At 46.2% G+C, this 25,543-nt stretch overlaps 1 protein-coding gene across 1 annotated transcript in view; it reads left to right on the plus strand.

Annotated features, from left to right (window-relative positions):
• Window positions 1-242: 242 nt before the first annotated feature.
• The window catches only part of ENTREP2 (endosomal transmembrane epsin interactor 2), a gene marked incomplete at both ends in the record, with an annotated part of 402,412 nt that continues 377,111 nt past the window's right edge, over window positions 243-25,543 (plus strand). Inside the window, one exon of the mRNA XM_080691706.1 lies at window positions 243-461. Within this exon, the coding sequence (XP_080547832.1) occupies window positions 243-461 (219 nt within the window). The remainder of the gene's footprint in view (window positions 462-25,543) is intronic.

The following is a 25,543-nucleotide window of genomic DNA, read 5'->3' on the forward strand; positions in this document are numbered from 1 at the left end:
GGCGGGGGCGGCACCTGGGCGGGGGGGGGCCCGGGGGGGTCCGGGGGGGTCCGGGGCCGCGGCTCCGGCCGGGCCTGCGCAGGCGGGGCTCGCGCCCGGGCGCTCGTGCGCGGGGCCGGGGGCGCGCGGCGGGGGCGCTGCGCAGCCATGGGCGCGGACGGCGGGCGCGGGGCCCGGCCGGCGCTGGCCGCTCGGGGCGCGCGGCCGCGGCGCTGGGGGAGCCGGGCGGGCCGCTGACCGCGATGCCGCCGGCCGGGGGCCCCCGCGCGCCGCGCCCCGCCGCGCTGCCCCGCAGCCTGTCCCGCCCGCGCCCGCGCCCCGGCCGCTCCCGCATCGTGCTGGCGCTCGGGGCCACGCAGATGGCGCTCGGATGCCTCATCGTGGCCGTGAGCTTCGCCGCGCTGGCGCTCACCACCTCGGCCCGCGTGCGCCACTCCTGCCCGTTCTGGGCCGGCTTCTCGGTGAGTGTCCGCGGGGCGGGCAACTCCGGCGGCCGCTCGGACCCGCCGCGCGCCCCGAGTTACTTTTCTTTGGGGACGGGAGGCGGCGCCCGCGCCGGCCGCGATCGGGGGTCCGGGGGTGGGGGGAGGTGGGACCCGGACCCGGGGCCGTGCGGAGGGTCCGCGCGCCCGGCCCCCGCCTGGCCCCGGACCGAGGAGGGGTCGGCTGCGCCTGGGCTCGGCCACGGGGCCGGTGGATCCCGGCGGCTGCGCTGGGGACTCAGCTTCCCGCGGCTGGGGCGGGTTTTCTGAGCTGCGGACGCGAGAGCCACTGATTCAGGCTCCTGACCTCCAGGACGGAGGAGCCCGTGGCTAGCCAGAACAGGTGCCCCGGAGGTCAGAGGAGCCCGTGGCTAGCCGGAACAGGTGCCCCGGAGGTCAGAGGAGCCCGTGGCTAGCCGGAACAGGTGCCCCGGAGGTCAGAGGAGCCCGTGGCTAGCCGGAACAGGTGCCCCGAAGGTCAGAGGAGCCCGTGGCTAGCCGGAACAGGTGCCCCGGAGGTCAGAGGAGCCCGTGGCTAGCCGGAACAGGTGCCCCGGAGGTCAGAGGAGCCCGTGGCTAGCCGGAACAGGTGCCCCGGAGGTCAGAGGAGCCCGTGGCTAGCCAGAACAGGTGCCTTCGGAGGTCAGAGAAGCCCGTGGCTAGCTAGAACAGGTGCCTCAGAGGTCAGAGGAGCCCGTGGCTAGCCAGAACAGGTGCCCCGGAGGTCAGAGGAGCCCGTGGCTAGCCAGAACAGGTGCCCCGGAGGTCAGAGGAGCCCGTGGCTAGCCAGAACAGGTGCCCCGGAGGTCAGAGGAGCCCGTGGCTAGCCAGAACAGGTGCCCCGGAGGTCAGAGGAGCCCGTGGCTAGCCAGAACAGGTGTCCTGGAGGTCAGAGGAGCCCGTGGCTAGCCAGAACAGGTGCCTCAGAGGTCAGAGGAGCCCGTGGCTAGCCAGAACAGGTGCCTCAGAGGTCAGAGGAGCCCGTGGCTAGCCAGAACAGGTACCTGCATAGGAGGAAGAAACCAGAAATCTCAACTAAGCAGATGACTGCCCCTAAGAGTTAATTTTTGACATTTTAAAGCATTTTGATGAAAATCCATCTCCCCCTCTCATTATCTTAATACCGAGTGGACACATGGGGAGGAGAAGGATGTAGACGGAGCAGATATTTATAAAGACCGCACTTTTGCTGAGAACTCTTGACATCTGTAACTACACTTGGGTCGTGGTGCTGAAATACACGGTGTAGCTTTACACTGTAAGCTCAGAACGTTTAAATACCACCTTTCAGAAACCCAGACCCAGCCTCTGTCATGGGTGTTTCCTATTTGTTCTGGAGTTTTGAACTGAAAAGAAAAGAAAAGAAAAAAATCCTTCCAGTTTTGCTCTTATTAATTTATTTTGTAACGGCCTTTGTTCTCTAAGTTCCGAGGGTGGCCTTTACAAGGGGATCAGAGCAGATCTGCCTTTGAAACACAGATCGATGCAGGTGTGGTTGTTGATCTTAATGGGGGTATCAATCTCCCAAGCTTCTTTCAGATTAGGGGTTTTGGAGAGCAGAATAGGAACAGCTGAAGTTGGGGTCACAGCGCTCCGGGTCTCAGTCACCCAGAGGAGGTGGAAGGCAGGAGAGGGGGCCTGATTCACATTCTCCCCTGTATACGGTCTTCACACAGCAGTTGCTCGGTTTTTAGCATTATTTAATATCCACTGTTTTTGTGTCTGTCTAGTGGGCACCAAGGTTTCTGTCTGCTGGAACCAGCCTACAGGTGGCGACTTAGCTCCCCCTCCTGGCTCCTCCATGAGCCCCTCCCTCCACTTTCTTTGCCTTGCAGTACGAGTGTGCGCGCGTGCAAATAGCCCTGCCTTTTAATAACCCACCTAAGAGCGAAAGCATTGGTGGGCACCCCAGGAAAGCTGCTTCTGTAGGAAAATGCACACTCACTATCCTTCCCTTCCAAGAGTTAAATTTGTAAAACGGTTCATTCAGTTTGCATTTCAAATGTTATTTTCTTCAACAACTCCAAGCTATTAGTTCTGGCTCCTCCTGACTCAGAATAATTCCACCAAGTTTTCCTACGTGCACGCAGGTTTCCAGACTCCGGGGAGCGCCAGTGAATCCCGGACAAACTGGGGACCAGAGATTTTAAGGGAACTTCTGCCCAGGTGCCCCCTGTCTCACCCGCCCATCTCTTTTCTCAGGTGCTTCTTTTCAGCCTCCCAACTTAATCTGTCTCAAGTACCTTTAATATGATTTTATTGCAGCATACCCAGCTTTTCACATGTGCTCTTTGCCCTTTGCAGAAAGGGTGATTGGTTTCAGTTGTATTGGAACAGGTTTGCTTGTCCATGTGGTTGTGATCGGATATCACCAACCCCTTGGCATCAACAGTCAGCCTTCTTATCCAGTTTCTACAGCCAGGGATCCAGCCAGCTGCAGATTGAGGATATTCAGAAAAAAAGACCTTGTGTTTGTGCTGAGCGTGGACAGACTGTCCTTCTTGTATTTTTCCCCAAACAATACAGTGTAACAACTATTTACATAGCATTGAGAATGTACTGGGTATTCTGAGTTATTTAGAGATGGTTTAAAGCACACAGTAGGTGTACAGAGGCTCCCTAACACATACCACACAACTTCACACGAGGGACTTGAGCATCCATGGGTTTGTTCTGTGGGGGGCTCTGGAACCCATCTCCCCTGGGCTCTGAGGAACACTACATACGCTTCCCCCTCTCGGACTCGGAAAATTGGTGAAACAGTCTCACAAAGATGTTCTTCACTAAAGAGGGCAACGAGCGTGGCTGCCTTTTTTTTTTTTTTTTTTTTTTGTGGTACTGGGATTCCTGGAAGCCGTTTTACTTTCAGGCTACACTCCCAGACCTATTTTATTCTTGGAAACAGGGTCTCTTAAGCCAGCACGGCTGGCTTCGAATCTGCGTGATCCTCCTGTCTTGGCCTCCCAAGCGCGGGGATGACAAGCGTGCCCACCACGCCCGCGGGTGGCTGCCTTTTATGGAGCTCTGCGCTGTGGGCTGGGGCTGCGCCTTCCTTCTTCACAGCCTTTGAAAGGAGACCTGTGTGCGCCTTCGCTCTCTCTTGGTTTTCTCTGCCCTCTGTGTGACTGGTGCACAACAAAGCACCATTTTACAAACAACTCTTCTGTTTATGAAAGGAATATTAAGAATAACAGCTTTCACTGAATGGCTACTGTGTGTCGGGCATGAGAGAAGAGGGCCCGCGCAGCTAAGGAGCTGCTTTGCACTCCGTTGCCTTGGTCTTAGATACTGTGCGTCTAACCAACCATTACACTTCACAGCCCAGCAGAAGGTGGAGAGAGTTAGCTCCAGCAAGGGGGTCACACTCTCTGATTCTTCTGAAAAGCCCAAAAGATACCTGGAAAGGGGAGATTCCAGAGAAGATTGAGGAGGCTTTGCACTGGGGAGGTTGAGGAAATGGAAGGTTTGGGGCTTGTGGAAAGGTTTATTTCAGCTCACAGCTCGGGAGATTTCAGCCCATAGTCGGTTGGCTCATTCCTTTCGGGCCTGTGTTGAGGCGGCCGCATCACGGTGAATGTGTGTAGTGGGTCGGAACCACTCTTCTCTTGGCCAGAAATTGAAAAGAAGCAGCAGAAGGGGCTGAGGTCCCACTATCCCCTTTCAAGCCACACCCCCAATGACCTAAAGACAGACCATTAGGCCCCACCTCTTTTTTGTGGTCCTGGGGGTGGAACCCAAGGGCTTTACTACCTCCAGGCTATACTCCCAGACCTATTGTATACTTTATTTGGAAACAGTCTCACTAAGTTGCTGAGAGCCTCACTGAGTAGCTGAGGCTGGCTTGGAAACTGTGCGATCCTCCTGTCTCAGCCTCCCAAGTGCTGGGATTACAAGTGTGCACCACCACGCCCGGCTGGACCCACCTTTTAAAGGTCCCGCCACCTTTCTGTAGTGCCAACCTGAGGACCGAGCCTTGAACACATGGGCCATTGGGGCCATTGGTGAAGGCCACGGGGACCTTGCAGAGTTGAGGAGAGGCGAGGGGGAGGCAGAGGTGCGTGCACAGGGCAGGGGTGTGCAGTGTGTCGTTCACCTGAGGACCACTTGCGGCTGGCTTTCCTGTCTTGGGCTGTGCTGCCCAACAGTGGTGAAAGCTGAGGTTCTGTTCGGGTGAGCACCTTCTGCATTTTGAGAGGTGGTGACCCACAGTCACAGTTTAGGGGGCTAGCAGAGTGGGGTGGAGGTCTGGAGTAATCATTCTTTATTAGAGCAGCTTCATCATTTTCTTTGAAAATTTATTAATGGCCAGGACATCAAACAAGTACATTGTGAATTACCCACATTGGCAGCTACATGTTAATACAAATGTGGTCAGCAGGAGCTAACTCTGTGTGTGTGTGTGTGTGTGTGTGTGTGTGTGTGTGTGAATATATATATATATTCACATATATATATATATATACACATATATATACACATATATATATACACATATATATATACACATATATATACACATATATATACACACATATATATATATATATATATATATGTTTGTTTTCTTTTAAAAAGACAAAAATGGGATATACTACCCACATTTTTCTCTCCCTCCCTCCCTTCCTTCCTTCTAACCTTCCTTCCTTTGTTCTTCTACCAGCGATTGAACCCAGGGGGACTCTACCTCCAAGCTATACCCCCAGCCCTTTTAATTTTTTATTTGGGAACAAGGTTTCCCTAAGTGGCTGAGGCTGGCCTCAGACCTGTGTATCTTCCTGTTTCAGTGTCCCTTTTAGTGTAATATATAATGAATATTCCCAGATACCACCTATTCCTATTTTTAATCCATCCTTTTTATGGCCGTGTAACAATAGTCCGTGGTGTAGATTATCACAGTGTATTCAGTTTTTCCCCTACTGAGAATATTATGGTTATATCAGTTCCTTGTTTCTATAGACAGCACTCCTTATCTTAGATCCAGTTCTTGTATCAGAATAAATCTCCCAAAGTGGAATCGCTAGTTGTAATAGTTTGGATCCCAAAGTCTCATGTGTTAAAGACTTGGTCACCAGCCTGGGGCACTGCTGAGAGGTGAAGGGATCCGCCAGAGATGTGGTAGTGGAATAAAGTCACGTGATTAGAGGCATGCCCTTGGTGGTGATACCGGGACTTTGGCTCCTTCCTTTCTGTCCTTTTTCTTCCTGGCTGTCAGAGGGCAGCACCTTCCTCCAGTCTTCACAGGTCCAAAGGCAACAGGGCCAACCTATGATGGACTGAAACCTCTAAAATCCTGAGCCAAAATTAACCTTTCCTCTCTATAAGTCGTATTTCTTGGGTGTTTTGTCACAGTGACAGAAAGCTGACTCACACACTAGTCAAAACAGAATCTGGTTAAATATTGCTATGTTAGTTTCTCCCAAAGATTATATTTGTTCCCAACTATGGGATCTCTTGCATCTGTGGGAGGCTAGGGGTTTGAACATTTTTATTAATCTGATGGAAGAAAATAGGCATCTTGTTGTTTTCATTTGATCTGAAAATTTGTGGCAACTTTATTATGTGTTGCAAATGTTTTCTCATATGACTTATTTTTTGGTGTTTTTTGCCATATGGAAAAAAATTTTTACCTCGTTAAAATCTGTTAGTTCCTACTTTATAATGTTTCTAGATGCTTCTCTCTGAGTTAAGAGGGTTATCATTGCAGGAGCTACACAAATATTCTTCTAAATTTCCTTCTAATGCTTAATTTTTTTTTGAAGTACTGGGGATTGAACCCAGAGGCATTCTACCTCTGAGCTACACCCCCAGCCCTATTTTATTTTGAAACAGGATCTCACTAAGTTGTGTAGGGCCTCACTAGGTAGCTGAGGCTGGCCGTGAACCTGTGATCCTCTTGTCTCAGCCTCCCAAGTACTGGGATTACAAGCGTGCGGCACCACGCCCAGCCTAATGTTTTAATTTTATTTTCCATATTCATGCCTGCATTCATCTCAAATTTATTCTGCATATAGTACTTAGAAAGGCGTAAATCCCACGTACTTTTAGACAAGGTGGCTACCCACCTGTGGTTCTGTTTTTGGATTCCATTCAGTTTTGTTCTTATTGAATTAATGGATTCTGAGCATGGGAGACAAGTGCCCTGCCATTGAGCCACACCTTCGGCCAAGTTGTCTGTTGTAGAGTCAGGGCAGTGTGGCTTTGATTCGGCTAACTTCACGGTGACTTTGAATATTTGGTAAGGTAAATCTGTCCTCTCTTTTTCTCTATCAAAAGTACCATGGCTGTTCTTTTATACAGACTTTAAAACAGGTCTGCCTGGCTTCCGATAGGACCCTCTTAGGATCTGGATTTGAATTCCATTATATTTACTGATCCACTTAAGAGTGCTGAGTTTAATGATATTAAGTCTTACAGTTCAGGGGCATGCAGTATCCATTCATTGATTCATACCTCATTTTATCTCTTTTAGAAAATGCTTTATGGGGAAATGTTCATGGACACACACACACACACACACACACACACACACACGCACATTATATATTACTGCCCTAAAGTCTTCCTGAAAATTAAACCACAAGTAATAGAGCCATAGACAAAGTCCCCGGGTGACGTGGTCCCTGAGAGTGATGGGTGCCCCAGGATTCCCAGAACTGGGCGGGCGGGGGGACCACACCACCAGCAGTAATAGGACCGTCACGAGTCGTTTGCCCCTCAAGGCGAGAGGGGGTCTGGATGGGCACATCAGAGTGCAAATGGCAAAACTGGAAAGGTCCTCTAAGGTTTTTGTGTGTTTTTAGAAAAAGCAAACCCCACAGACACACAGAAGAAGTCCTGAAAGGCCTCAGAGAATCTTAGGCACGGTAAACTTTCCATTCTAGCGGGACAGAACTTTCCCTCACGGAAGTACTAGAAACATACACGATGTTAGTCAGCGTCTGGTCACTCTGTCAAAATACTTGAGCCAGTCAGCGTAGAAGAAGGAAAGGTTTATTTTGGTCACGGTTTCAGAGATTCCAGTCCACAGTTGCTTGGCTCTCCTGCGCTTTGGCTTGTGGTGGCAGAGAACATCATGGCTGTGGGTGGGCGTGGCAGAGGAGGCATATTTCTTTCTCTCCTGGTGGCTGGAAAGCAGAGAAAGAGGGGGGGAGGGGAGAGAGAGAGAGAGAGAGAAGCACTTTTACTGTTCTCTTCAAGGCCATGCCCCCAATGACCTAAGGTCCTCACATTAACCCCGCCTCTTAAAGCTTCCACCACCTCCCAATAGCGCTAGGGGCTGGGACCTATCTTTCATCACATAGGCCACCGGGAGACACTTATCTAAACCAGATCGGTATTCTAAACAAAATAAAAGGAGAAGAAGAAAATCAAATATACAAGCAGACAATAAACCTTAAAAAATGAACCATGAACAACTGAAAGTACAGTGTTGAAAAACAAGGACTTCGGGGATTTAGAGCTGGAGACCAGAGGTCTTCCTGAGGTTGACAGAGCTTCTGGTCCAGTGGGACGTGGCGACACCTGGCTATAATTTCAGTACTTGGGAGGTAGAGACAGGAAGATTGCAGATTTGATGCCAGTCTCAACTATCTAGTGAGGCCCTCAGCAACTTAGAGAAACACTTTAAAAAATAGGGCTGAGAGTTTAGCTCAGAGGTAGAATGCCCCTGGATTCAATCCCTAATACCATGAAACAACAACAACAACAACAAACATTTCTGGACTTAACTGAGAAATAAGCATATGCATAAGAAGTTCACACTTTGGGTCTTAGATTGACAGAGCCTTGCTGGTAAAGCTGTTTATCCCGTTCCTCTAATTTTTGGCACTTATCCTAACAGATCAGGAGAATCTACCTCACTTAAACACATAGAACAATAAAGGAACATGATCCAACCCCATGCAAAATTAATGCAGAGAAAAATGAACACAAAGGAACTACAGAAAATGAAAACGCGCCAGGAAAACTCTAAGGGAATATTTCAATACAAGCTTGAAGACAACAGAGCTTTGTAGTAATACCACCAGTCGGAAATTAAGAGAATTACAAAAGATGTGTCTAGGAAATCATGGAATCGAAATAGAGTGATGCCAGGAGAGAGATCCAGGCTTTTTGGGAAAAAAATTGAATTTCATAAATGTAGACGAAAATGGAAGGCAAGAGAAGTAAAACTCAAGGATGGAAAGGAGGGAAATGAGAAAAGAATCTGATGTGACTTAGAGGAACTAAGTATAGGAAACAGGTAAAGGAGATTCAACATGTGTTTTATTAGGGTGCCCAGGAAAAACAGCGATAAAGTAAATATTTAGATGCATAATGTAAGAAAAAAAAATTTCCTGCAATAAAAGAAGACTTGGGCCGGGCGTGGTGGCGCACGCTTGTAATCCCCGCGCTTGGGAGGCGGAGACAGGAGGATCGCGCAGGTTCGAAGCCAGCCGCGCACGCTGGCTTAGGAGACCCTGTTTCCAAATAAAAATGTAAAAATAGGTCTGGGAGTGTAGCCCGGAGGTAGAAGGGCTTCCAGGAACCCCGGTACCACAAAAAAAAAAAAAAAAAAAGAAGACTTGGCAGGATTGTACTTTGTAACTGGGAAGGAAGACACCAGTGGTGAAGAGTCAGTTTTAAGCTATATTCCTAAAGCAATGGGTATTAAAGAAAACACCTTTGGGCATCTAAGTGACAAGCCCTAGTCACTAGTGGGTACTGTGCATTGGAAGGTCATAGCAAAATTCTCTGCTAGAGAAAAAGTTAAAAAATAGTAAAAAAGCATCAGTTTTGGAACTTTTGGCAATAATTTCTACCCTACGGAAAAGTCACCGAGCGGCAGAGCCATGGACTCCGGTACATCTCTGTACTTAAATTCCTTAACCATAACCCTTTTATTACATTGTCCCCATGGCTTGTCCCTGCACACACTCCTGTTGTCAATGCAAGAGAAAGTCCAGTGTCATTTGTCTTTTCCTTCACCTTTGGGAGCTCGGGCTGCTCATAGGGTATCCCCTTGCTCAGGGACACTCTTCTTCTAAGCAGGATAAACCTCTCCAAATAAGGTCAACACTGGAAGAAACTGGAAGAAGGTTCCCACCGAACCCAGTCCAGGCTCAGCCTTCCTCTGTGGTCCGTGTGGTCCCCAGTTTTCTGAAGGACGACCCTGAACCTGGCTCCACAGGGCTGACACTCACGGCCAAGCTCAGCTCGTGCACCCACGGCATTGGCGATCCACGCCTCCCACACGGGGGACGCTGGCTTTGACCACCCGGTCCTGTTGCTCTACCGGGTACCATCATGTACCTTTATCATCGCCCCTTAATTACACTCATTCATGGGCAGATCTTCTGAGATTGTGTCGATATCCTGATCACGGCCAGACCTCTGCCCGCCAGCTTTAGTATGCACTGATGATCCATCGAACCGGCCTTCTCAGGTGGTGGTTGCCAAGCCCTAATTCTGTATTTTCATCATTCTGTCTCTGCTTATTAGTTGCTATTCTACTTTAAGAAGAGCGTTCCTCTTCTTCCTCCCTCCTCCCCTCCCTCCCTCTTTCCTTTTCTTCCTTCTACTTTATAGCGCTGCAGACTCATGGTTACCCTATCTTACCCAAAAGATTGTCATAGACGAACATTATTTATTTTGATGCTCGAACTGTCCTAACACTTCTGTATCATGCTTTCTGGATTTTCTGACTCTTTGACCCACAGTGATTTTCCAGGCTTAGCTTGTGGTTGTTCTTTCTCCAGCCCTGGAATCAGCCATTTCTCCAAAGATCCCTGGGACCTTTTAGTTGAGATTGATGTTTAGATTTGGTTGCCCTGTGTGGTTGCTGCCCAAGGGACCTCTGGGGTGAAGCTGGCACATGCTCACACACGCACTACAGTGCTTCTTGATGCGGGTGTTCAATTCTTGTGTATCCATGTGTTTTTGTGTGTGTCTATATTTTATCTATTACTGAGAAAGGGATGCTGAAGTCTAACAATCATGATAGAGTTTTCTCCTTTTACTTTTTGCTTTATCTTTTCTTGCTAGGTGCATACACATTTAGAATTGTGTGTCCTCTGTCCTCTGATCTGACCCCTTTATTATAATTTAATGTTCCTTTTTTTCTCTGTGCTAAGTTTTTCCTTCTGACACCTAATTAATATAGCTATTCCAGTTTTCTTTTCATGTTTCATGGCATATAATTTTTGTATTTTTTACTTTTAACTTACCTATATCATTATGTGAGTTCTTTGTAGACAGGATATCGTTGGATATTTGAAAAATAAAATTGTATATATTTATGGTACACAACATATTGTCTTAATATATGTGTTCACTGTGGGATAATTAAATCAAGTTAAGTAACGTGTTGTCTCACATATTTTTGTGGTGAGAACATTTAAAATCTACTCTTAGCAATTTCCAAACATATGACTTAATATTAAATATAGTTACCATGTTGTATAATAGACTTCCAGAATTTATTCCTCTTAACAAAAACTTTGTACCTTTTGACCAACATCTTTCCAATTCTCTGACCCTTAAATCCTCTCCCTGTTAATCACCATTCTACTCTCTGCTTCTATGAATTCAACTTAAAAAAAATTTATAAGCTGGGCATGGTAGCACACGCTTGTAATCCCAGTACTTGGGAGGCTGAGACAGGAGGATCACAGGTTCACAGCCAGCCACAGCTACTTAGTGAGGCCCTCCACAACTTAGGGAGACCCTGTTTCAAAATAAAGAATAAAAAACAGGGCTGGGGTATAGCTCAGAGGTAGGATGCCCTTGGGTTCAATTTCCTGTATTTATTTTTATCTTGTGCAGCATTGGAGATTGATCCCAAGAGCATTCTACCTTTGAGCTATACCCCCAGCCCCCTATTGTTTTTATTACAAGCATGCACCACCACACTTGGCTCAATTTTTAAAATATAGTGATATAATTTAATATTTGTCTTTCTATGCCTGTCTTACTTCACTTAGCTAACGTCCTCCAGGTTCATCTATGTAGTCACAAATGACAAGATTTCCTTTTTAAGGCTAAATAATATTTCACTACATATGCACACCACATATGTACCTTGATCCATTTATCCATTGATCGACACATAGGCAGATTCCATATATTGGCTGTTGGGAAGACTGCTGAAATGAAAGTGGTAGTGTGCAGACATCTTTTTGGCATACAGATTTTATTTCCTTTGGAGATATGTATGTATGTATGTATGTATGTATGTATGTATGTATGTATCCAGAAGTGGAATTGCTGAGTCACATGGTAGTTCTATTTTTAACTTTGGAGGATCCTCCCTACTTTTTTCCATGATGATTGTACTAGTTTACGTTCCCACCAGTAATGTACAAGCTTCCCCCTTTCTCCACGTCCTCCCTGGCACGTATCTTCTGTCTTTTTGGTAAAAGCCATTCTCCATGGAGTGAAGGGACATCTCACTGTGGTTTTATTTCTCTGAGGATTAGTGGTGTCATACGTTTTGTCCTACACCTATGACCATTTGTCTGTGTTGGGAAATATCTAGTTTCCTACCCATTTTTTTCAGTTTGATTGTTCGTTCCCTTGTAATTGTATTGTCCGAGTTCCTTCTATATCTTGAAATTAACCCTGACCCATATGCATGGTTGGCAAGTGTTTTCTCCCCTCCTGCAGACTTTGTCTCACTGTATCAATTATTTCCTTTGTTGTACAGAAGCTGTTCAGTTTTATGTGATCTCATTGGTCTGTTTGTGCTTTTTGAGGTCATATAAAAAATTATCGCCAAGACCCACGTCAAGAAGCTTTCCCCCTAAGTTTTCTTCTAGTAATTTTATAGATTTATGTCTAGTGTTTAAGTTTCCAGTCCACTTTGAGTTGAGTTTTGCTTCTGAGGTGAGACAGGGGTTCAATTTCCTTCTCCCTGTGGGTGTCCAGTGTCCTAAAAGCCATCTATTGAAGAGATTGCCAGCGTGCCTTCTTGGCATTGTTGTGAAGGAGCCGCTGACCTTAAATGTACGGGTGTTTCTGGGCTGTTATGTTGCAATGGTTTATGTGTCTGCTTTTGTGCCAGTGGCCGCTGTTTTGATTATTGTGCCTTTATAGTAGATTCTGAGATCCAGTTGTGTGATGCCTCTTGCTCTATTTTCTCAAGATTTTTTTTTGGATATTAGGGGTCTTTTGTGGTTCCATATGAAACTTAGTGTTATTTTTCATACTTTTAGAAGAAATATGTTTGGGTTAAGTAGTCTTGGTGGTACACACTGGTAATCTCAGTAGCTGGGAGGTTGAGGCAGGAGGGTTACAGGTTCAAAGACAGCCTGAGAAACTTAGCAAGGCTCTCACCAACTTAATAAGATTCTGTTTAAAAAATATATATATCAAACAGGGTTAGGGTTGTAGCCTGTGTTCAATCCCCAGCACCATAAAATAATGTATTTGAAATTTTGGTAGAGACTATATTTAAACTGCAGATCAATTTTAGTAATATGGGTGTTTGTTTTAACAATATTAATCGTTCTATCCATGGCTATATGGTATCTTTCCATTTATTCACGTCTTCCTCAATTTTTTATCATTATCTTACATTTTTCAAATTTTCCCCCTCTTTGGCTAAATTTATTCCTAAGTGTTTTATTGTTGTATAGCTATGATAAATGAAATTGTTTTCCTGATTTCTTTTTTGAATAGTTTGTTATTAGTGTATAAAATGTTACTGATTTTTATATGTTGATTTTTTTTCCTTTTCTAATTGATTTCTAGTTTTATAATATTGTGCCCAGAGGAGATACTTGATTTGATTCAGTTTTCTTGAATTTGTTAAGACCTTTTTTTGGTGGGGTAGTTTTATGCTTTGACTTTAGTTCCAGCTCTGTACATCCTGTGGAAATCTCCTTCCTGCTTGAATGTGTTCAAACCTGAGCCCCAGCCAAGCTGCTACTGAGAGTGAAGCTGCTGGATGCTCCTGTCTCCGCCTCCCAAGCGCGGGGATTACAAGCGTGCACCACCACACCCGGCATCTGGCTGCTTTTTAGTTTTGAAACAGGGTCTCACTAAGTTGCAGCGGGTCTCACTACGTAGCTGAGGCTGGCCATGAGGATTACAGGTGTGCGCCACCATGCCCAACTTCCAGCAACCTACTTAAACCTTCATTCCCTGTTTGTACATCATTTTATGTTGTAAATATGATCACGATCCTTCTCGTCCAAGCTGAATCGTTTCTCTATACTTTCCTGCCCCTCAGTTCCCGCCATTGACCACCCTCAAACCTGCAGACCCACAGGAAGAAGCCTTCAGATCCATCCCCGTCCCTGATTCACTGAAAAAGACTCTTCAAAAGGAAACCAACTTTGAACATTATACAGACCCATAATTTGAATATGTGAGGGAGAATTTTTTTTTCTACTTTGTATTCCAGTGTCGTCTTGGGAGAATTTTGAAAAGGTCAAACAGTACCGTGCCCTATGGTTTTATTGAAGAGTAAAGAAATTATAATAAAGCCCACGATGGCTTCTCAGCTGCTATATATTGTTTTCCTACTTGCTAGTAAGTTCTAACCGTGTGGGAGAGCTGAGCGTGGTGGCACACACCTGCAATCCCAGTATTTGGGAGACTTCACGAGTTCACGGCTGGCCTCAGCAACTTAGTGAGGCCCTCTGAAACTTAGTGAGACCTTGTTTCCAAATAAAAAATAAGATAGGGCTAGGGGTGTAGCTCAGAGGTAGAATACCCCTGGGTTTCATTCCTAGCAATACACACCTGTGAGCATGAGCGTGTACACACACACACACACACACACACACACACACACACACACACACACACACCATGTGAAAGTCCCCGTGCCTCGTAGAGCCATCGTCAGGTGACACCCATGGGAAGGTGACAGTTGGATCTTCAGTGCCACCCTTCGGCCCCAAGCTACAGTCCTGCTCCCAGGGTAGCTCTGTGGGTCGGTGGCAGACCCTGTAGGCGGTGGGACCTAGTGAGAGGTGTCTAGGTCTTTGGGAGGGGTGACTGTCTTTGTGGATAGACATGGCAGAGGCTGGCACACAGCTTCCCCTCAGCTCCCGAGAGTTCACCGTCCTTGTGAGCCCTGTGCCTCCCCGGCTGGGGCACTGCTCCTGAGGAGGGACCCTCTCCAGTCCTTTGAGAAGCCTCCATACCTCCCTGGCAGGGGCGGTATGTCATTCAGCTTTCTGTTATATAACAAATCCCGAGCTAATCAACTTACAAAGAGAGAAGGTTTATTTTGCCGCCCTGTTTTAGAGGTGCTAGCCCATGGTTGGACGGCCACATTGCCTTTGGGCCCATGGCAGGGCGGCACATCATGGCAGGAGTGGGTAGTGGAGATGGCTGCTTACCTCTAGGCCTGGGTGTGAAAGAGAGAGAGAGAAGGGGACCGCGATTCCAATATCCCCTTCAAAGGAACCCCAGCTCCAAGAGAGTCCTGCTAGGGCCCCATCTCCGAAAGCCTCCACCACCTGGAGTAGCAGGATCCTGGGGACCGGCCGACCATGGGACCCACGGCGGATGCTGACTATGCACCCTCCTGTGTGTTGGCGGCGTGTTGCCCCAGGCCTTCCTGAGTGGAGACTGCTAAGTCAAAGGTGGGCTTTCCGGGTCTGTTGCGCTCTGGTATGACCAGGTTTCAGACTTGCTTCAATTCTCTTTCCACTCATAGGGATTTGAGCCCACCTAATTTCTCCCTCCTCATTTATCGAGGTATGATTGGCAAACAAGAAATCGTATATATTTAAGGTGGACAATATAGTGTTTTTTAAAATTGGTGCATTATAATCATACATCAAGGCGAATTTCAGAAGCTGGGTGGGTGGCGCACGCTTGTAATCCCAGCATTTGGGAGGCTGAGACAGGAGGATCGCAGTTCACGGCCAGCCTCAGCTACTTAGTGAGGCCCTCCGCCACTCAGTGAGACCCTGTTTCAAAATAAAGAATAAAAAATAGGGCTGGGGGTGTAGCTCAGAAGTAGAATGCTCCTGGCTTCCATCCCCAGTACCACAAAAAATGTTTATACAATTTGACTAATATGCCCCCATCTTTGATGGCATATTTTGAAATTTGTTTGAATATAATAATGGACACTCTTCTTCTACCTGTTAATGAAAATGTCATATTTTACCTAAAGGACACAGGGTGGTGTGGTAGATGGTGGTTTATGGAGCCCACAGTTACTTAAGATGTTAGAATACTGATCTTTTTTGGGGGGGAGAAGAAATGGTGAGTCAAGTATTTACAAGATAATAAATGTTAATAAACTACTTTTGCATCAGCAGCTACCAACGTCTGTGGTATAATTATGTATCACATAGACATGCAAGTTAATTTTGTTCTAAAACAAATCCTTAAAATGTGAGAAGATTCATTTACAGAGCAAATTTGGAACCTTATGAAAAAGTAAATTTCTATTCAAAAAATAAACCTTGACATTATCTAATTATAAGAGACGTGCTGCCTTCCCATTTATAATGGGAAATTATAGAGTTGGTCCTCCATATCCATGGGATGGCATCTGTCGATTCAACCAACCACAGATTGAAAATATTTAGAAAAAATGCTATGTTTGTACTGAACATGTACTGACATTTTTTTCTTGCCATTCTTCCTAAATACTACAACGACTATTTGCATAGCATTACATCTTATCAGGAATTTAAGTCATGTGGAGATGATTTAAGGCAGACGGGGAGATGTGTGCAGGTTCTACAGATATACCACATCGTTTTATATACGGGAGTTGAGCACCCATGGGTTTGGGTGTCTCTGGGCGAGGGAGTCCTGGAACCAGTCTCCCACAGCTACTGGAGGATGAACGCGGTAGTTTTGAAAGTGAATACAGAGAGTGATTTGCAAATGTGTTTTTGGAACCCTCAGCAGCATTTGAAAGGACTCTGCCGACCATATGAGTTTAACATGCTTGTAAGAGCTTAGCCAGTTTATTATTTGTGACGCACACTCATAGTCACACACACACACATTTCATAATACTTTTTTTTCTTAGTAACAAAGAAATAATCAGTAACCAAAAGTAAGAAGGAGAAGAAGAGGAAGGAAGAAAGTAGAGGAAAGGAAGGAAGGAAGGGAGGGAGGAAGAGACAGAACGCAAAGAAAGAAAGAGCCCCCAGGACCCTCTGGCAGGCACCTGTTCAGATGTCAGGAGTTAAACCTATGGCTGTTCCTAGTAGCCCAGCTGCGCGGCTCTCAGCAAGAGGGATGCGCTTTGAGAGAGTTCAAGGAAACAGAGAAGCAATGCTTCTGATGGAGGTAGAGCCTGGTAGTTAAAGCCCAGAGTATTTGTACGTACCCTAGTTCCCTCTTATTTATGGGGTTGTCACCCAAGCCCCTAGAAATGTTTGAGACCTTATGCTGAGCCTTCTCTGAGGCTTTTACTTACACTTATCTTGCACCGTGGCTGTAACTTTTGGAGTTGCAAGTACGACAGCACAACTAGTACCTACTTTTTTCTTCTTCACGGTTTCATGGATGGATTTGTTCTTACCGTAGATCTTAGCAACCTTAGCGCATGACCTTTTCCTTCTTTTCCCTAAGTTGAGATCTTGCACTTGTTTGTATAAAGGAAGCAGGTTACTGTTTCTCTTTGTCTTACCCAAATCGCCAGCATCACTACTCTTGTGCGTTGGGACCATCAATAAGGATTACTTGATTACAGATGCTGTGATACCGTGACATTTGTTGTGATAGCAGGGATGACTGCTAATGGCTAAAGAGTGGGTCGGGTCTACAGTGTGAATACAGTGGACAAAGGGATAATTCACATCCCAGGGGACAGAGGAGGACCGTGTGAGAGTCCATCACACTACATAGATTAGTGTGCAATATAAAATTTATAAACTGTTCACTTCTGGAATTTTTTATTTAATATTTCAGACTGTGGGAAACTGAAACTTGGGAAAGCAGAATCCTGCGTAAAGAGAGACTGTATATGTACTATATATTAGATGGTGACGGCGATTGTGAGGCTGATGATAAAAGTAGCATATGTTCATGGAAATTAAGTCGGGCAATTATAGAAAAAGAACAAAATGAAATGAAAAATCTGTCCCTCAGCCCCAGCCCTCTTTATTCTTCAAAGTTCAGCAATTTTAACCTTTCTCTCCTTGCCTTCTTTGGCATACCATTGTATTCATAGTTAAAGTCACTGAAGTCATTTTATTTGGTTAGTAATCTAAACCGATTTCTCTTTCTGTAAGCCTTTCAGATCTACTCTTTGTTCTTGGTATTCTAATATTTTAAGGTATGTAGTGAAAGGTTTTAGGCACTCCAGGTATCTTTGCTTAATGCTAAAAATTTTGATTTATGATTATTTCATCACCTGTACTTTCTCCATTTTTTAAAATGGCACTCCATTGCGTGTTGAATTTCCTGTCTTGACCTTCTGTCTGTCATAATTTCTCTCCTAAAATTTTCCATTTCTTTGTCTCTTGCCTTATAATCTGAAGGATTTCTTCAACTCCATTTTCTGGGTCCTCTACTTTTAAAATTAATTTATTTTTGTTTTGAAACAAGATCTTGCTAAGTTAGTGAGGGTGGCCTCCAATCTGCAATCCTCCTATCTCAGCCTCCCTAGTACTGGAATTACAGGTGTGTGCTGCCACGCCCAGTGATGCTGAATGTTTTTTATGAGTGATGCGATGGTTCTAATCGGTCACCTTGTGTTCTCAGATCCTAGCGCAGGTCCACATCACTTGCTAGTTGCTTTTCCTTTTGGCTTGACCGAAAGTGTGCCCTGTGATTCTGGGATTTTCCATTTACTTTCTCAGGGTTGCAGCAGTTTAAGTGAGATTAACCCTGTTGTTTTCCACAATGAACATAATTAATTTTTCTTCTTTTTCACATTTTCTGCTAATTTTTCTTAGCATGTATCTAATTTTCAGCTGCATTCTTTTTTTGAGTCTACCTGAGTGTACTGGAGTTTCTTGTTTGCTCCAGGGTCCATTTTTCTGGCCCATTTATTCTTCTAAATCATCTTCTTTTGTGATTATGGTTTTCTGTAAAGGTCTGGTGCTTCTTGCCTGTCCTTTGATGTCTCTGGGATTGATTAAATGATGTGCTTGGCATGTTTTCCTCTACATTCTTATTCTTTCCATCAATAAATAAGACAGAATGGGCTGGGTCAGCCCCTTTGGATGTGGCTGGGCATAGTCAGGCTTCAGCTGATGCTGCTCGGGCTGGGCACAGGTGCGAGTTCCCTCAGTCCCTTGGGCTAACCTAAGGAGCATCTGCGCAGGGGCGGGCGTGCTTTGGAGGTGAACGATGCTGAAGTCTCATCTCTTTAAAGAGGTGGCATTCTTTCCTTCTGCCTGGAAACGGTAGGAGCTGGGGCTTGAGGGGCCGGGCCACACACGCTGCTGTAGGTATCCTTTACTCACCTGGCTTTCAGTCGGTGTCTTGCTTTTGGTCTAGGACCCTGTGGACCACAGAGTCCCACGAGTACGGAGCATTTCATTTCCCCCCTACCGCCTTCTCTGGCAGAGGTGCTAATCTGAAACTCCTCTCTCTAGCTCCTCTGCCAGGAGCTGATGTAGCTTTCACTCATAATCACCAGTGGCCTTCTTTGTTTCTTCTTCCACGAAATGAAGTGCCTCTGCGGCAGAGCTCCGGGGAGCAGCTCAGCTCCAAGACTGGCTGGTGAGCAGAGGCCCATGCCAGCCGCTCCCCCGAGCCCTGCCCCAGTTTCCCAAGTTGGATTTCATACCTCTCTTCCCACCGCTTGGGGAAACTTCTCGGACCACATTCTAGTTATTGCAAGAATAATATTTATGAAAATTTAAACTGACCCATTTCTCCCCCACCTTCCCATAAAGCCTGTTACTCTGCAGCCATCGCACCCATTAAATCAAGGGCATTCTCCGCTTTGGGAAAACAGAAAGTACTTACTATCGAGAACAAAGAGCTCAGTACTCAGCTTTGAGCCCCACTGCTGACTTTCTTGAGTCTCTAGAGACTGCAGCCATGAAAACCAGGATTTGTCGCAAGGGAAAAAGAATCACATTCCAGAAGCTTTCCTGTATGTACTGAGAACAAAGCTCGAAAGCTTGAAAAAATTTTTTTTGTAAGTCTCATGTTAATAGGATGGAGGATCTGATGGGAGGGAAGCTCCCGTCCAGCAAGAAGTGGAAAGGAAAGGCTGGGAGGAGAGAGAGAGAGAATGAGAGACAGATGGAGAATTGCTGTGGTTCCCCTGCCTTCTGCACCCTCCAGTGTGATTCCGGAGCTGTTGGTAGCCCTGGAGAGGGAGCTTTCTAGAGCAGAAGTTGGCCACCTTCTATATAGGATGGTAAATGTTTTAGGTTTTCGGGCTAAAGGGTCTTTTATGGCAACGATTCGACTCCGTCGTTGTAGTTCCACAGCAGCCATAGGGAGTTTGTTAAAAAGTGGGCATAGCTGTGTTCTGATAAAACTTGGTTTATACAAGTATCAGACCAGATTTGAACTAAGGGTCAGAGGTAACTGCTCTGGTCTGAGACTTCCTGTGGACTGTGTGTGGAATACAGACACGTGGACATCCCCACATGTGCCGTGGGACCTGCTCCATGTGGCTGAGAGGATAAGAGTTGAGAGCCTGCCATGAGGGCCCTCGGTGGTGAGTATAGAAGTGCCCTGCAATTCTCACAGGCAAGTCTGTGGGTCAGACTGTCTGTATCCAGAGCCAGTAAAGACCGTGGCCCAGCCTCAGGGTTCATAGGACCACCCCAAACTGAGGTCAGGACAGAGGTAGTAAGGTGACATGGCCAACTCTCTGGCCATGATGACCAAGCATCCCCCTGAGAGGGACACAGCAAGAGTGAGCTGACACCAAAAGATGGGCCAAGGTGAGCTTCCCCCTCAACTGGAGGACGGACATTGCTGGTCTAGACCCCTGCCACTTGCATGGCTAGCACTCAGGCCACTCACAGAGTTCTTCATGCTTGAGGTAGGTTCCTTTTTCCTCCTGAAATACTCCGTTGTCAAATCTACTATGTGGCCGTGTCATAGGAACCTCAAATTTGAGATGTCTCAAACCAAGGCCTTCATCTTCCTCTCTAAAGACATGTCTTCTTCTCTGTTCTCAAGGAGTGTTACAGTGATTCACCCAGTTTATCCAATGAGACACCCATCTCATTGCAGAGTCCCACTGATTCCTCTTCTAAAATATTTACTTCTGCCTGCTCTTTTACCTAAATTATTTTTTGTAGCTCTATACCCAGCTTCTCCACTTCTACTCTTATTCTGCCAGTAGGCCCTTCATGCAGTATCTAGAGAAATATTCATGATGCAAGTGCGAAATGTCCTACTGAGCTCCACTTTTGGTAATGGCAGAAGAGTGTATTCTCTTTTTCATTACTATAACAAAAATACTAGAGGCCCACTAAATTTAAAAAGAAAAGAGGTTAATTTAGCTCATTTTTGGAGGTTCAAGGGCACTGGCATGGGCTTGGCTCTGGTAAGGATGTCATGGCAGATGGTGTCATGCTGGTAGGAGTGTGTGCTTGAGTGAGGGAGAGATTATGACAACAGGCAAGAAGCTGGGTGAGACTAGTCTCAGGCTTTGGCTTATAATACGATGCTCTAGTGAGAAGTAATCAGGGTCCCATGAGAAATTCCTCAATCCTTCCAAGGGTGGAACCTCCAGTGGCTCAAGGATTTCCCACTAGGCTCCATTTCTTAAAAGTTCACCACCAGGCTGAGTGTGGTGGTGCACACTTGTCATCCCAGCATTTGGGAGGCGGAGACAGGAGGATTGCAGTTTGAGGACAGCCTCAGCTACTTAGGCCCTTTGCAACTCAGTGAGAATCTGTTTCAAAGTAAAGAATAAAAAATAGGGCCAGAGGTAAAACTCAGAGGTAGAATGCCCCTGGGTTCCATCTCTAGTACTGCAAAAATAAATAAATAAATAAATAAATAAATAAATAAATAAATAATAGTTCACTATCTTCTACCAAAGACCAGGCTTCCAACCCATGAACCTCTGGGGGACAAAACACATCCAAACCATAGTAAGCATATATTTGGACAAACCTGACACCTGTAAACTAGAAGTGTAGATGGGTTGAACGTATTAAATCAGTATGGTAGGCTGATGCCCCCAAAGAGGCCACATCCTCATCCCCACACCTGCTGTTTCAGTCAGTATTATTACTGCTGTGGCTCAGAATACCTGATGACCACAACCTAGGGAAAGGAAGATTTATTTGCTCATAGTTCTGGAGATTTCAGAGGTTTCAGCCATGTCCACAGAGCTCAGGCATGGTGGTGGGAAGCCCAGAGAGACGAAGAAGGGAGAAGGGAGTTTCTGGACATCTCCATGGTCTCCAAAGCCACAGCCGCAGTGACCCAGCCTCTCCAGTCACATTCTACCTGTTCAGGTTACCACCCAATAAGTCTATTACAATGGACTCGTCCACTGATGAGATTAGGACCCTGATGATTCAGTTCTATCACCTATGAACATCAGTACATGAGCTCTTCAGGGGATATTCTTTATCTAAACCATAACACCTGTGAAAATGTGTCTGATATGGCAAAGAGCACTTTGAAGAAGTGACTAAGTTAAGGATCTGGAGATGGGGAGATCATCCTAGTATTTGGATGGGCCCAATGCCACCACAAGGGTTCTTTGGAGAGGGAGCGAGAAGTCTGAGTCATAGTACATGTAAGAAAAAAGAGATTGGAATGGTGTAAGGAAGAGAGCCATGTGCCAAGGAACCTTGGTGACTCTACAAGCTGAACAAGACAAGGAATTGTATTCTCTTCTAGATCTTCCAGAGAGAGAGAGCAAGGTCTTCTGACACCATGAATTAAGCCCAATGAGGCTAATTTGAACTTCTGACCTCCAGAACCATAAGATAAAAAAAATGTACGTTGCATTGAAGGTTACGAGGATTATGGTAATTTCTTATAGCAGCAATAGGAGACTAATACACTCAAGAAATTCATGGGGATACTGGGAAAAATAGAGGGGACGATTGTTTATATTCTGATGGGCCAAGCATAGTTAAATCAGAAATACAGTTGGGCATCAGTCAGAGATGGAACAGGCACTCTGCCCAGACTCCAGTTCCAGGGACCTCTCTCCATCCAGGTGAATGCTGATGGGATGGATGTAGCCCTGTGCTCATGATGTAAACTAGCCAGCCCAGTCACAAAGGCATTTATTGAGTGCTGACATCTTGCTACACACTGTTCTGAAAGTATGCCACATTCATTCATTTAAACCTTACAGCAAAGCTGGGTGTGGTGGCACGCACTTGTAATCCCAGCACTTGGTCAGGCTGAGACAGTAGGATCACGGTTCACAGCCAGCTTCAGCTACTTAGTGAGGCCCGCTGCAGCTCAGTGAGACCCTGTTTCAAAAATAAAGGATAAGCCGGGTGTGGTGGCGCACGCTTGCAATCACCGTGCTTGGGAGGCGGAGACAGGAGGATCATGCAGGTTTGAAGCCCAAGAGATCCTGTTTCCAAATAAAAATATAAAATAAATCTGGGAGTGTAGGTAGAAGGGTTTCCAGGAATCCCAGTACCACCAAAAAAAAAAAAAAAGGATAAAAAATGGGGCTGGGGGTGTACTTGGAGGTAGAATGCCCCTGCGTTCCACCCCTAGTACCGCAAAAAAAAAAAAATAAGATAAGAAAAAAATAAACCCTACAGCAATCTCATGAGGAATAGGTAGGCGCCTTATTCCAGTTTTATAGACTAGAGATTGTCGGGGTGGAGGAGAACTTGGAGAGGGATGAGCAGAGGAGGGAAAGGAGAGATCGGTGAGGCTGGTCCTGAATGGTGATTCAGAGGGCAGGTGTGGAGACCAGCCAGGGCTCAGGGTCATGAACACCACCGGTCTACTCCACATAGGCATTTCAAAGTTCAGCTTGCTTCACCCATCCTACCTGGTGGTCCTGGATGTGGGGTTGTGAACACGACACCCCAAGCATCTTCTCCCACGGAGTCGCTTCGGGGGCCTATTGGGCAATGACAGTGGTGATCGCATGGGTGGCAGCCCACCACTCTCCACGCACCTTCTCCCCTGCCTCTCTTGCTTCAAGGAGCCACCCCTATGCCCACTCTACCTTCAGAGACAGGCAAGTGTACAAGGACCTGGCATCACCTGGCACTGGTGGGGTTTGAAGAAAAGTTTATGGAACCCATAAAGAATGACTGTAGCTAATCCTTTGACCTCTCCAAGCTTTGTTTATATCCTTTGTAGAAAGGGGGATGGAATCTGATAGCTGCTTTCAAACCAGACTGTGCTGTGGCCCGGTAGAAATATAGAAAGCCATCACTTTACCCATTAAGATTATCCAAGTATATAATAGAGTCGTGTTCTAAGATAAACACGAGCTGTTGGCATAGGATTCCATAAATACTGAGACAGGAGGACAGCGGGGACCAGGGGATGCAGGCTGAGCTTGAGAGAGAGACCTGTAGACCCCAGATAGTGGGACATGATCATGCCAGGTAATCTTAGAATGCAGGCCCTTGTAAACAAATTATTCTTTTATTTTGGGCGCCAAATGAGTGATACACAGTGCCTGTTAATGTGATTGTAAAGTGGATGTGTGGTTCTCCAGCAACCCTGCTGGCTCTGGGATGGTCCAGTGTTCCAGATGGGGACCCACAGTCACCCTGGGGACATCTTTATTCTGGATGGAGTCTCTTGAATGGGCTGTCTTGATTCTGCAGCTGCAGACAGGTAGATGTCTTTGGGGAGGAGAGTGACAGAAGCCTGTGACTAGAATTATCGTGTCTCTGCTCCAGTTTTGCTCCACCGGGCCCCGGGGCTGTACAGCTGTTTGGAACAGTTTGCATCTGAGCTCTAGGTTTCTCTAGAGGAGAGAAACCAAAACCCACTCCTGCTCTTTGAAAGTTGAAATTCGAGTCACTTACAATGATATTAGTTTAAGCCTGCTGGCCTGTCAGAGTCCTGGAAAGCCCGATGGGACTCACCAGGAAATAAGGGAACCGGGGCCAGAAATGCTGTCTCAATGCTAGGACCCAAAGGTGGGGCTGGTGGCAGCCACGCCTGGCAGTGAGAAGCTCTTGAAGATTTCCAAGACACACATCAGTGTTTTAGAAAGATGACTCTTGCATGTCTGTGTTCTGTACAAGGTAAGCTAGCTCTTTATGCTCGGGCTGCCTCTGTGGAGCAAGTGGCAAGGTATTCTGCACACAGAGAAACTTGCATGGCTAATGAGGGGCTACATTGTGCATTCCAGAGTCTGAGTCTTTGACCTTGGGGTGGGAGGCCTGCAGCATGAAGCGGTCACCCCAGCCTGTCCTGCAGTGTCATAGTGGTGGGTTATGAGAGTCTGAGTTGGACTGGGACATTTGCGGGGACCCTCGGTGGGGATTGAAGGCCAGGTGGGGCTAGAGAGCCACCTGCATGGCGATGAAACCAGAGAGAGAAGGACCTTCAGAGGAGAGAGCTTTGCTTGGAGGAAGAGACTGTAATGAGGACAGGCAAGTTTGAAGAGGTGGGAGAGTCAGGAGAAAAAAGATTTGGTGCATATATGTTTTTTTTTTCTCTTTTTGTACTGGGAATTGTACCCAGGAGCATTATACATCTGAACTGCACTCTCAGTCCTATCTTATTTTTTATTTTTAAATAGGGTCTTGCTGAGTTGCTGAGGGTCTCATCAAGTTGCAGAGGCTGGCTTTGAACTTACTGTCTTAGCCTCACAAATACTGGGATTACAAACATGTACCACCATGTTCAGCTACATATCTGTTTTTATTACTATCAGAATAATTGGTGACTGAGTTGTTTTTTCTTTTTTCTTTTTCTAGTGTAGGGGATTAAACCAAGGGCCTTGCACATCCTAGGCAAGTATCCTACCACTGGGCTACTGAGCTACATTCCCAGCCCAGAGGTAGAAAGTAGTTTTTCTTTGTTCTTTAGGGAATTTGGAAGAATTTTTCTCTCTTGGGAAGAAGCTCTCATGGACATGCAAGAGACTGAAGGGGATGTTGACAGGAGGTATAGTCAGAGGTGGTGGTAGAAACATACCGTTCCATTTGTGTGTCTTAATTGTTTATTGGGACCCGTATAATCCTGAGCTCTAGAAAGAGGTGGAAATGAGG

This window comes from Muscardinus avellanarius (genome assembly GCF_963383645.1).
Source record: "Muscardinus avellanarius genome assembly, chromosome: 3".
Classification (NCBI taxonomy): domain Eukaryota; kingdom Metazoa; phylum Chordata; class Mammalia; order Rodentia; family Gliridae; genus Muscardinus; species Muscardinus avellanarius.